The sequence below is a fragment of the Remersonia thermophila genome, chromosome 6 (assembly GCF_042764415.1).
Source record: "Remersonia thermophila strain ATCC 22073 chromosome 6, whole genome shotgun sequence".
NCBI lineage: Eukaryota > Fungi > Ascomycota > Sordariomycetes > Sordariales > Chaetomiaceae > Remersonia > Remersonia thermophila.
The window spans coordinates 2,790,122-2,802,623 of record NC_092222.1 but is presented as its reverse complement, the minus strand read 5'-3'; the positions used below and the strand labels follow the sequence as shown (position 1 = coordinate 2,802,623).

The window sequence follows — 12,502 nt, the reverse complement described above, 5'->3', positions numbered from 1 at the left end:
GGTTGTGCCCTCTGTCTGTAGTACACGGTACGCTAGCTTCGAGGTTCCGGACATGATATGGGCTGATCATGAAACACCGGGGTTTCCATCTCCAGATTCCTGAATCCTATATCTCCATGCAGTAACATGTACGAAGCAGATCAGATCCATGACATGTCTGGACATATGGAGCCTGGAGGTTGGGGAGGTGGGGTGGTGGGCTTGATGCAAGATGTGAGACACCAAGAAGGGGGGTGGTTTCCGCGGAGCAACCGAGAAAACCTGGGAGGATCAGGCAGGGGCAAGGACGTGGTGGAGCGGGAATCTAGGTAACGTTACAGTCAACGACTACTCATGACCTTGTCCACTCGATGCACCCTACGTCGCCGATGGTTAACGTTGCGTCCATAGGGTCATCGTTATCCACTCCCGGAACTCCTTCGGCCGTTGGTTCGGAAGCATGTCTAACATTATACCAGTCGCCTAGCAGAAGAAGAAAAGCTGCCTGCGTGGACCATCAGCCAAGATTGGACAAGGTTCTACGGAGTGTGTCTGTCTGAGCGTTAGTGTACCTGATGCGGAGTGAGACTACTAGTACGTCGGCGCTCTGCGCGTGGGCCGTGGGAGCCGGTAGCAACGCAGGACATTTCCATATAGCATGACCGCATCGCTCGACGGGAGGATGACCGAGCTACCTGATCTCTTGTGTCTACGCTGTATGGAGAGCCTATCTTTCGTGCTATGGGCTCCAGAATCTTAACGTCGCTACGGAGTATAGTAACGTTAGTTCTGTCGGTGACCCGTAGCGATAACTAGCGCTCCGAGACTCATTATCCAATGGGCGCCGAAAGCATAAAATCTCGTGCTGCAGATCATTAGGTAAACTGCAGACACCGAGTCATAGAACGGTTCACGGGTCACAAATCCCCACGCAAGGCACTTAGTCAGTGTCGAAACGCTTCTTTGAATTTCTGTGAGTAAGGGCATTTATCGCTCGACGACCCATGATCCGCCCGTACACCTGACGGAAGCCTCTGTATCTGTTTATCTTGAGAGATCGGAACCGAAACCCTCTCGTTGTCATGACTGCCGACCAACCCAACGACAAGGGGCCTATCGGTGACATCCTGTATCGACAGTGTCTCGTTCCTTCCGATATGATAATGAATTACACGCTCTCACTCGGGCCTATCGAGAACCTAGATACGGCTCGACGCCGGTTCGCTCTCCTGTGAGTGTCTGGAGGGGTTCCGCACCAAGCCGTCGGGCGAGCGTCGTGACCCGAAAGGTTGCGCAAACATCAACGAGCGCTCCCACCGGATGCTATCAGACCTTGGGAACTAGCTTATCTAATCGCTCGGCATTCCGATGTCTTCCACGGCGCCGCCATGACGATGGGGATAGAGACAGTGGTCCAAAGTACGTAACGTCAACGTTATCAATGCTAGGCTCCCGAATCCGCTTGTCACTTGATACATACAGCTTGGCGGGCCGTATCTGATATCAATCTCGCAGATGCACATGATCCAATTACACAGCCTTGTTTTTTTTTTTACTCACTGACGCCCGAGTTACGTATCGTTGAGATATCTGTGCCGCGGATGGCTGCGATAGCATTGGGCGGCGTTGCACTCGGCGTTGCTGGATCGAGATAGCGGCGTGGCGTTCCACATGCTGGCGACGCGATAAGGCAACCAGCCCCTCAAGCACCGTCTTGGTATCATCGTCGTGTTGGAGAAACCCTACGGCGAGACAATGCCGAGTGCACACAAAAGTTCGGTGTGAAATGAAGACGAGCGGATAATGTCACGCCGGAATCGGCCCCGCGGCGTCTCGGCTGACGGCTTTCTGCCGAAAAGACGACCTCGCGAACACGTCAAGTTGCGTCATGCGCAGTGAAGGGCAAATGCAGGTACCCGACGGAACGCATTACATAACGTTACAGCCCGCCCACGGGCGCAAGGTCCCGGTGGAAGAGGGGACAAATTGTTTACGGGCTTGCAGAATCCCACGTTGTACGAACCGGCAAACCGCTTTGTCTTTTTGCGTCTCGTTATTCAGGTACCCCTCGCTCCCGTTGAGGATGTCATGACCTATGTACTTTTCAAGGCCCAGCAGGTTGGTTGCGGCGGGGGGGGAGGGGGGGGGGGGGGGAGGTGATCGGAAGGGCGATCTTGTCAAAAACCTGGAAGGGGGACGGACGGCTTGTCCCGCGGCGCACGGACAGCGGGAGCGGGAGCTTCCACCGACCTTGCAGTGCGACAGCAGGGCGTTTGTTGGTGGAAAGGAAAGCCCAGCGCTGCCCAGACTTAATTCCTTCAGTAATATAGCACGTGTTGTCGATCTTGTGTGTTGTGAACACCTGTTTTTGCAGAAGCCCGTTTTGTGCGACCTCTGACGACTCGGGCCGAGCGTCTGCGTCCCCCGGGCACGTGCACGTGTGTCTCGTCTATTTTCTGCACCGCAGAAGGGCGTGGGAGGCGATCTTATCGCCACCGAATTCATGCATTGCCCGTACTGTATAGATTGGTGCGCAGCTGCGCAGGCGACCTTGGTTTTGGCGTTGAGCCAGACGCCGCCGGTGGTCACGATGGAGCCTCAAAGCGGTATGGTCCGCGCGCTGACGACGGCCGTTGAAGAATGCCCAGGGAGCATGTGGTACCGTTGTGGCACAGGCAAAGTGCCGCTGCATTGGAAGATGACCTGCTGATTCGCTTCCGCTGCATCATCGGGATGCGGTTGGTGTGTGGGTGGTGTGGGTTGCTGACGTCCTGAGCCACCAAATGAGAGCTCAGAAAGTGGTGTGGCTTTTTGTTTGACGGCCACTTCCAAGGTCCCTGGCTTGGCCCTTTGATGAGCCGGGAGGGGTCAGGGGCAGGCAGTGGCCGGGGGACGTGCGAGATGAGATGAGATGAGATGATCGTGATGTAGTTATAATGAGGATGATGACGATGATGACCGCAACCGTGATGAGCCCGGCTTGCACACTGCCGGATCTGCAGGGCGAAGCGGGTTGATACACACCAAAGCTCAATGAAAGCGCTGCAAGGTAGGTACCTATTCTGTAGCGTACCTACATACTAATGTACTGGGTACATCCATCCGGGCGTGAACCACTTCACGGCTCCGTCGGCTGCAACCCACCAGCAGACCCGTCACCCCGTCTGCCGGTGGTCTGGAAGCCGAGCGACGGAAAATTGACAGATTTGACATGGGGGAGTGGAGTCGAGTTTGATGGAGGTTTGATTGTTCCGCAGAAGGTGGCCCGGCTTCCATCCCAGGCTCCCCCGTCCTTCCCGCTTTTGCTGTGCCGTTCTTGTTTTTTTTTTTTCTCCATGGGTAAGATTCGGATAGGGTCGGGGGAAGGGGCGAGGGGGGCGGGAAGGCTGCCGTTCCTCTTCACTTGGTGCTGTTTCATTGCGAGTTTCCGTCCTTCTTCCGAGTTCTTTCTTCATTATGTCCCAGTCTTGTTCCTGTTCCTTGTTTTTTCTTTTTTTTTTTTTTTTTTTTTCAACCTTGGAAGCATCGGCCGTCACGGCAGTTGTCCGGCGTCCCCCGCCCACCTTACATTGTACAGTACGCTAGCCAACGTCGTTCACCCAAGTTAGCTACCGCTAGCGCCGCCTTGTGTTGATCTCGAGCCTCCCTCCCTGGAAGTTGGTCCCCACCATCATTCTCCGTATCCGCACCGATCCACTCAGGGGTTGGCGGGCTGAGTGCGACCAGTTCAAGTTCGTCCGACGTCGAGCCAAAACAAAACTTCTGCTTTCTGCCATTCCATTCTGCTTTGTTCTCGGACGCGTCTTCGTCTTCCCTCGTGTTGTTGGCAGCGTTTGCAGCACATGTGGCCGACCAGACCGCACCCTCGGTTTGCTGGCCACCTGCATCGTTTCCATGTCCGCGAAGCATGACGCCCTCGACCCTGTCGACCATGCCGAATCCCAGCGTCCCCCGGCTTTGATACCGACACCGACATTGACACCGACGTCACCGTCGCAGACCGCTTCCAACCCTACTTCAACCTCGACGGCGATGGCCTCGCCGACCTCGCAAACATCGCAGGCCTCGCAGCCTTCGCCGCTGCCCGCCCTGACCTTGGCCGAGCAGACCTTCACCCCGCTATCCATGGACATGGCCGATTTTGGCTCTCCTGACGACAATGTCCCCAGCAAGACGTTGCCAGCTGCCAGCGACGGCCGCAGGTTGCTGAGCAGCTCCCGGAGCATGGGCGATCTGCGGAGCCAGGCCAATCTCAGTCGCAGCAGCAGCAGGAGCACGGGCCCATCGGCCTCTGCAGCAGGCAGTAGTAACATTGTCAGCGTCATGGTCGAGTCGTATGAGTCCTTGGCCGCCCGAGCCGCCAATGCCAACCTCGGATACCAGCTGCTGCGTTCGCGGAGCGCCACCTCGCGTCCTGCCGGCGTGACCTCTTCGCCTTCGACCATCTCGCCCTCCCCCTCGCCGTCGCCGTCGCAGGCCGCAAACGAGTCAACCCCTGACGCGACGTCGGCAGAAGCTGCGGGTCGTGGCGCCTCTGTCGGCCCGACCCTGACGAGCCCTGTTGCGGCCCAATCCGATCCGACCACGGCGCCAACGACCGCCACAGAAGCCCCGAATCCCGATGCAACATCGACGGACGCCAACTCCGGCCAGCCTCTCGACGCGGCGGCCCTGCCCTCCCGTCCTCCATCCAGCCCCAACCCGTCTTCCGAAGCCGCCGTCCACACCTCGATCGCCGGCACGTCGCTGAGCCACCCGGCGCCCGACCCCAACAAGCTGTCGCAGGCAGGCAACTTCCTGGGCAACATCGCCGCGCTTGAGGCCACCGCCGAGCGCATGTCCATGGCGGAGAGCATCGAAGACGCCATTCGCGAGGAACACAACGAGCTCAAGCGTTCCGAGAGCCGCCGCTCCTCCATCCTGCGTGCACGCGCCGCATCGGTTGCCTCCGAGACGCAGCGGTCCGTCGCCAGCCGGAAAAACTCGATCCTCGACACCAACAGCGCTGCGCGTTCCGGAGGCTACTCGCCGGGCGGATTCGTCATGGCTTCGTACAACCCTTCCTCGGCGGCTTCCCAGCGTCTTCGTTCGGGCAGCAAGTCGAGCTCCACCGGCCTGCCCGCGCACATCCCGGAGAACAAGGCCGTCGAGGAGGATGCCCATGTCGAGGACTTTGCTTCCGAGTATCGGTTCCTTCCCCGCCACGGCCCCGGCAAGGCCTCGACCCGGAGCGTGGCGAGCAAGCTGTCGCTCGTCCAGATCGCCGAGCTCGAGGATCCGACGTCGTTGACCAAGGAGGCCCTCGACGAGGCCGAGCGTGCAGAAGCGGCAGGCGAGACGTCCGACGTCGACGACGACATCAAGGCCAGCGCCCATCAATTCATCGAGGCCGAGTTTGCCGATTTGACGAGCGGTCTCGATCTTTCTCAGCCAATCCCCGTCGGTCCTCAGCCGGATGGCGACGCGACCCTGCGGCTCCAGCTGCACCAGCCGGACGACTACCAGCCGTACGGCCACCACCACGATGACGCCCTCCACGACGCACACCCCGACAGGCCGATGACGTCGGCGTCCATGACGACCCTCGAGCAGGCCCAGGTCGCTTTTGGCGATTTCGATGGCGTCCATTGCGACCCGGATACTGTCGACTTCCCGCCCCGCCAGGCCGTCCCCGTATATCCGCTGCCGCCGCCGCCCCCGCCGCAGCTGCCGCGAGGCTCGATCGGTACCATGCCGACGGCGTACATCGACCCGGCCACGGGACAGCAAATGCTGTATTATCCCGCTCCTGTCCCCGCCATGTTGAATCTCCCACCAAAGCTGTCCAAGAAGCCAAAGAGACAGAGCCGGGTTCCCCCGGTTCTCGGTGCGCAGCCCCGGACCTCCCACGAGTCGCGCGTCTGGCTTCCGGAATCCACCGGAAGCTTGCGTAAAAGCAACGAAGATGCGCCGTATCTGGGGAGTTTGACGGATGGTGTTGGCGCGTCTGGTACGAACACGCCTCCCTTGCATGCGGCTGGCATGGAACCCGGCGTCGCCCCCTCGCATGCCAGACAGCACTCAGAAGCCAGCACGGTCCATGCGCCAGACCAACGCGACATTCGCCTCCCCCCTCGCCTGACAGACGCGGACAAACGCAAATCGCGTCCGATCACGGGCGAAGGTCTGCCGCCTCAGTTGCGGGCAACGGCCTTCTTCGACTTGCCTTCGGAAGTGCTGCCCAAGATCGACACCAAGGACGGATCCGCCATGAGCGTTCTGGATAGCTTGCTGGATGCGTCGGCGGCCGCGCCCGTCAATGCATTTACCGACCACGTCTACGCCGGCAAGCTTGGCGCGGAGGTCTACGGGCCCGAGAAGAAGCGCAAGAAAAAGCCGGCAGCCGCGCCCGTTGCGGACGACAAAGCCAAGCGCAAGACCATCGTCAAGAGGAGCTCGAGCGGAGACCTGCCCGAACCCGCCGCTGCTGAAGACAAGGCGAAGCGGAAGACGCTTGTCAAGAGGAATTCGAGCGGCAACCTGCTGGACCCCGAGGCGGAGAAAAAGCGGGCGAGCCGTTTCTCGCTGTTCGGCCACAAACGGAAGAACGACTCGGACGCTGACGACTCGGACGACGCGCGCAGCACCCGCAGCGACCGGTCTCGCAACAATGCCTCGCCGAACCAGCTCGCACCCGGGCCGGACGAGGGAAGCGGCGAGAGCGATGAGGAAGAGCCCGTCTACCAGGGACCGCCCACGACGCTTCTCGCCGAGTTGCAGATACGCAAGCAACAGAACAAGCTGCGAACGCGCGGCGTGCATTACCAGACCGAAGGCGGGATTCGCACCACCCTGCTCGAGCTGGACACGGTTGCCGAGATGGAGCGTAAGGCACGCCACGGCAAGCGCGTCACGCTAGCGTGGGAGGACCCGGCAGCGGTGGCGCACCGTGACGAAGAAGAAGACGAGGACGTGCCGCTGGGTATGCTGTACGTTGCGAAGAACACCGACGTCGGCAAGCGCGCCACCGTGGACGTGAGCGCCTTTATGCACGAGGTGCGCCGCCCGCCCGGCCTGCTCGAGCAGCGCGAGATTGAGGAGAACGAGCCGCTCAGCCGCCGCCGCGACAGGTTACAGGGTCGCGTCAGCCAGCAGCCGCTACCGACGTCGCTGTCGTCGCTGCAGAATCGCATGAGCCAGATACCGCTCGGCGGGCCCGGCCTGCGGTCGCAGTCGCGCATGACGCTGATGCTCCAGCCCCAGAGCGGCACTGGCGGGTCGCGCACCGACTCCATGTTGGGCTCCTCCCAGGCCGCCGGCCAGGAAGATGATAGCGAACCCGAGGAGACCCTCGCCGCTCGCAAAGCCCGGCTCGCCGCCGAGAACCCGCTGCCCCCGCCCCGGCCGGTCAGCGGAGCCTTCATGTCGGAGCTTCTCAAGGAGTTCGGGCCCGATGAGAAGGAGGAGAAGAAGGAGGAAGAAAAGGAGCAGGAGAAGGACGGCAGCAAAAAGGAAGAGGAAGACAAGGCCAAGGCCACGGCGGACGACGAGGCCGCCGTTCCCGAAGAAGAGGAAACGCTGGGCCAACGCCGACGCAGGCTACAGAAGGAGCGTGAGGCCCGCGAGCGCGAAATGGCCTACAGCTCGCTCACGCGCGCTGCTACCCCGGAACCGAGCTCTGCGATGGCCGCGGGGACTCCGATCCGCCCGGTCACGATGGCAGCCCCCGCCCTCGCCCCCGTCAACAAACCCATGCCGCTCTCGAGCTTGCTTAGCGCGCACCCCGCCGGAGGCCACAACTTCAACCCTCAGCCTCAACCGCAACAGCCGCCACAACGACGGCTTAACATGCTGCCTCAACCTACCCCCATGATGGCGGTGGCGTCCTTACCCATGGACCCGCGCGAGCAAGCCCGCCAGGAGCGCGAGGCAGAGACCTTGCGGCAGCAGCGCGAGATGGAGGCCAAGCTGGCTGCCATGCGAGCGCAGATGCCCACCAGCGTGAGCGCCCCCGGGTCGGGTGCCAAGCCTGGCGGCGGGTACATGAACGGCATGTTCAACGACGGGCTCGGCGGCGCCGGAGTCGGGCCGGCTGGGTTTGCCGCTCCACAGCAGCCATACCGGGCGAGCATGATGCCGAGCGCTTCGATGGGGATGCTGGGGACGGGATACGGAGCGTTAGGGACAGGGTCGACGGCCAGCTTGGGAGCGCAGGTGCCCTTGGGCGGGGTGGTGTATTCCCCTGGCGTGGGCGGTGCGGTTGCTCCTGTGGGCGGAGTTGGCATGTACGGGCCTGGGCCGGCAGGGTTGCCGACGCAGGGGCACGTGGAGATGGTGGAGAGGTGGAGGCACGGGGTTATGCCTTAGGGGTGATGTTCCTGTTGCCCTTGTTGTTCTTGTTTCCTCCCTCCCTCCCTGAGGGGAGTGTAGTGTACGCATTGATGGAGAGCGTCCCAACCGCATGACCTTGCCGCGAGGCTGGGGTCTGAGGGGGAAGAGAGAAGACAAAGGCCAGGAGATGGCTTTGCATAGCGCTTGCGTGGGGGGTATTGGGTACTAGGCACTACTATTGCTTGTAATAGCTACTACTAGACTTGGAGTTTCTTCTCTGGCGTTTCCCTTCCTCCCGTTTCTGGCTCGTATTGATGAGAGGGTCAAGTGGGTGCTCGGTAATCGAGGTTGCGATGTATGTACTCCAGTGAGGGGAGCAAGGCCTTTTCCCTGAATTCTTTGTGCCGTACTCGTAGTAGTGCCTGGGTTGACTGTTCAAGTGACTTTTCATTTGGTTTTATACAGTTCCTTATGGAACGCAGTCTAACTGGACTCCTGTCTCTAGAAAATGTTCAAGTCTTCTCTCTGCGTCGTCTCCTTGATCGTCTAGCTGGACATCCCCTAGATGAGACTGCTTGGCAAACCCACCATTGAGGGTTAGGGTTCAAAGCCGCCTCAGCCCCTGGTCAGGCTGGATCCGGGGAGGGGGGGCTGCCACGCGGCGTAACGCAACGTAATACAACGCTAATGACGTCCGTCATCATTTCGTCCGCCGTTCCTCTTCTCCATCTCTTTCCGTCTCTCAACATCTCACCACTTACATCCTAACTCAAGTTTCGACCGCGGCACCCACATGCCGCGTTACCGTTCCCATTTCGATGGCGGGTGAAATCAACCGATAGCGAGACGACCATTTTGCGTGTCTTGGGTTTTTTTCTTTGTTTTGTTTTCCTCACCACTCGAACGACCCTTTTCTACACCGCCGCCGACGGAACCTGGAAAAGCCCCCCATGAACCGCTCTCCGTCGTCCTCGGGCCTCCTCCCGCTGCCGCTCCCCGGCGCGCCGTCCTCGTCATGGGCCGCCTACCGGGCGCGAATTGCTAGCATGTTTGCGGGGACGGATGGGAGGGTGGTTGTGGCTTTTTGGCTGTTTGGTGCGTTTCTCCTTCTAGTCTCTTGGATTCCCTGCAACATCTGTTATCGTCAATATGCCCCGCCCTGGCTTTCCCTGCCGATCAGCCCAGCTAACCCATGCCCACCCACCGCGCCTCTCTCTCTCTTGCAGGCCTGATCAACAACATCCTCTATGTTCTCGTCCTCTCCGCTGCCCAGGACCTCGTGGGCTCCTCCGTCCCCAAGGGGGTCGTTCTCCTCGCCGACGTCATGCCCTCCTTCTTGACCAAGCTGGTCGCGCCGTACTTTATCCACCGCGTTCCCTACGCCGTGCGCATCCTCGCCTTCTTTGCGCTGTCCACCGTGGGCATGCTCGTCGTCTCTTTCGCGCCCGGCGGCACCCTAGACGAGGTCGGCCCTGATGGCGTCAGCGGCGGGACGTTCGGGGTGGTCGTGAAGCTGTTTGGGATCGTCCTCGCAAGCCTCAGCAGCGGCGGCGGGGAGCTGAGCTTCCTGGGGTTGACGCACTACTACGGACACGCCAGCCTGGCGGCGTGGGGGAGCGGCACCGGAGGGGCGGGGTTGATCGGTGCGGGGTTGTACGTGTTCTTAACGAGCGTGCTTGGCCTCAGTGTGAGGGGCAGCTTGCTCGTCAGCGCCGTCTTGCCGACGGTCATGCTCGTGGCGTTTTTTGGCGTGCTGCCGAAGGGGCCGCTGATGGGGCGGAACAAGGGGTACGAAGCCGTCGCGGATATGGAGGAGGAAGAGGAGGGGGGGGAAAGAGACGACAGGTTTGACGATATCCCCGCCGGCGCGGCTGCCTCGGGATTGTTGGCGCCGGGACCGTCGGTGGCGGCCACGGCTTACGAGCACACTCACCACCATGGACACCACCATCGCGGGTCAAAAGGGTCGTCGTCGTCGTCGTCGTCGTCGTCGTTCTGGGCCAACGTCCGCCGCGCCAAGGCGCTCTTCATCCCTTATATGGTCCCGCTGCTGCTGGTGTACGTGGCAGAGTACACCATCAACCAGGGCGTGGCGCCGACGCTGCTCTTCCCCCTTGACGAGTCGCCGTTTGGCGAGTACCGCGCGTTTTACCCCTTTTACGGGTTTCTCTACCAGCTGGGCGTCTTCATCTCGCGCTCGTCGACCCCGTTCATCCGGATCCACAACCTGTACCTGCCCTCGCTGCTGCAGGTGGCCAACCTGGTCCTGCTGACGCTGCACGCGCTCTTCAACTTCATCCCCTCGGTGTATCTGGTGTTTTTGGTGGTGTTTTGGGAGGGGCTGCTCGGCGGCGCGGTCTACGTGAACACGTTTGCGGAGATCATGGAGAGGGTGCCGCCCGAGGATCGCGAGTTTAGTCTTGGTGCGACGTCGGTGAGCGACAGCGGGGGGATCTGCGTGGCTGGGTTCGTGGGCATGGCGCTGGAGGTGTGGTTGTGTCGGTGGCAGGTGAGCCATGGGAGGGAGTACTGCATGATGATTGAGGTGGGATAAGCGAGGGTGGGTAGGCGATTCAGATGGGGGAAAGGAGGGGAGGGAATGAGATGGACGAAGAGCATTCTGGCAGCATTGTCGTCCTCTCATCAGCTATCCGGGAACCGACAATCTTGGATTATCCCTTGAGCTTTTCAACTCCAACAAAAACATCACCTAGCTGGAAATCCATCATGATCGTTGGCTTGCTGGCCGATGGATTGTGATGTGGGTTTTCTTCATGACCTATGTTTGTTGACTTTCAGGGGCGCACCGGTTGCCGGCTATAGGATCCGTCCAGGCCGCCTCTTGTTGTTTGCTTTGAACCTGGGGGGAAATAGAACCGGAAACAAGCAATGAAATTATTTTTACTACAAGACATTTCACACCGCATCGTCAAGGATACTATGGTTACCGTAGGCATCCTTTTTCGGCTGGCCATGGAGCTAGGCCCGGAGATTATCCGCCTATGCAAACTCGGCAGCCTGAAAGTAGCGAGTTCGGCTGCGCCGCAGAAGATCTACCCTGTTCTCCATGCATCCCAGATCTTCCCCCATGCCAGCAACATCTGAGGTCAGACCAGATTGACGAGGAGGAAAAGAAAAAAAAAAAAAAAAAAAAAAAAAAAAAAGAGCAGTGTTCCACTGAGCGAACTACGACCAGGTCATTGCCATTGCCAGCCTGTGCTAAATACGGTATTGTTGTCTTCCACGGGGCTCTGTCGTGGCAAGTCCTCACTCAGCAAGCATGCGCACCACAACCTTGTTGAAACATCTCACTAGCTTAGCGTATGCAGTCAGCTTGACACGAAAGACCTGGAACAACACGTTCTGCTGCGCACGATTTACCACAGCGGTGGGACAGGAAAGGAGGCTCCGTAGATGCTGAAGCCTACCGCCCCTTTTGCAGTTGAGTTCTCACGTTGGCTTATGCGCCCCTGCGACAGCCACCTGCGCAAGCACGTTTCTCCCAAGAACGACGCGGAACCAGATCTACGGATACCAGATTTCGTATCCTCTTACCGGCCCGGAATGGAGGCAGGCAGAGCTTCTCTCCAAGCCTTCTGGCGTGAGCGTAACACCTCACGTCTACCGACTGGCGCATTGTTGTCCAAAACGTCAATATCACGTCGAGCCACGCGCCGAACCCTCCTCGAAACCAATCAAGATGCCAAGTGCGGGGTGCTACCTTTTCCATGCCTTACGTCGCCGCCCTCGCTGCGCTGTACGAGCTAATGCTCGACTTGCCTGAACTATCGTCAGCTGAGGATGAGCTAGATGTTGCTCCCCATGCTTGGCAGCGAACAAGGTTGGCGTCCCACGTCCAGCGTGCCCAACGTATAGTAGATGGCCCGTGTTCTCCGGGCCCTGCTGTCAAAGGAGTGCCACAGCAGAATATGGCTGCCTTCTCCTTGGCTCGCATGGCTTGATCCGTTTAGGTTGAACCGGCGCTTGCGAGCACGCGGACTGGGGCGGCGGCTGGGCACCCATGCACCGCCGCCTCCGTGCCGCACGTCGCTAACGGTATTTGACACTCGCGGGCCGGTGAGGCTGAGCGCACCCACGTTGAGCCGCCGCGGCTCTGTCAGCTCCGGATGGGGCGGGGCGTGTTTGCACGCAGGCGTGGTCGCCAAACTCTCCGACCCCTGGCCGGCAGCTTGAAGCGCCCGGGGACGCTCAG

General features: G+C 60.1%; 3 protein-coding genes across 3 annotated transcripts; all 3 read left to right on the top strand.

Moving 5' to 3' along the window:
• Positions 1 to 1,367: 1,367 nt before the first annotated feature.
• Positions 1,368 to 1,634, top strand: VTJ83DRAFT_6939 (uncharacterized protein; the record flags this gene model as incomplete). The annotated part of the gene is made up of 2 exons (XM_071013705.1): positions 1,368 to 1,398; positions 1,495 to 1,634. The coding sequence occupies 2 exons, from the start codon at positions 1,368 to 1,370 to the stop codon at positions 1,632 to 1,634; spliced, it is 171 nt and encodes a 56-aa protein (XP_070864566.1).
• Positions 1,635 to 3,873: 2,239 nt separating this feature from the next.
• On the top strand, positions 3,874 to 8,325 carry VTJ83DRAFT_6938 (uncharacterized protein; the record flags this gene model as incomplete). Its single annotated transcript, XM_071013704.1, has 1 exon — positions 3,874 to 8,325. One exon carries the CDS (start codon positions 3,874 to 3,876, stop codon positions 8,323 to 8,325), a length of 4,452 nt encoding a protein of 1,483 aa, XP_070864565.1.
• Positions 8,326 to 9,239: 914 nt separating this feature from the next.
• On the top strand, positions 9,240 to 10,843 carry VTJ83DRAFT_6937 (uncharacterized protein; the record flags this gene model as incomplete). The annotated part of the gene is made up of 2 exons (XM_071013703.1): positions 9,240 to 9,384; positions 9,516 to 10,843. 2 exons carry the CDS (start codon positions 9,240 to 9,242, stop codon positions 10,841 to 10,843), a joined length of 1,473 nt encoding a protein of 490 aa, XP_070864564.1.
• Between the last annotated feature and the right edge of the window lie 1,659 nt (positions 10,844 to 12,502).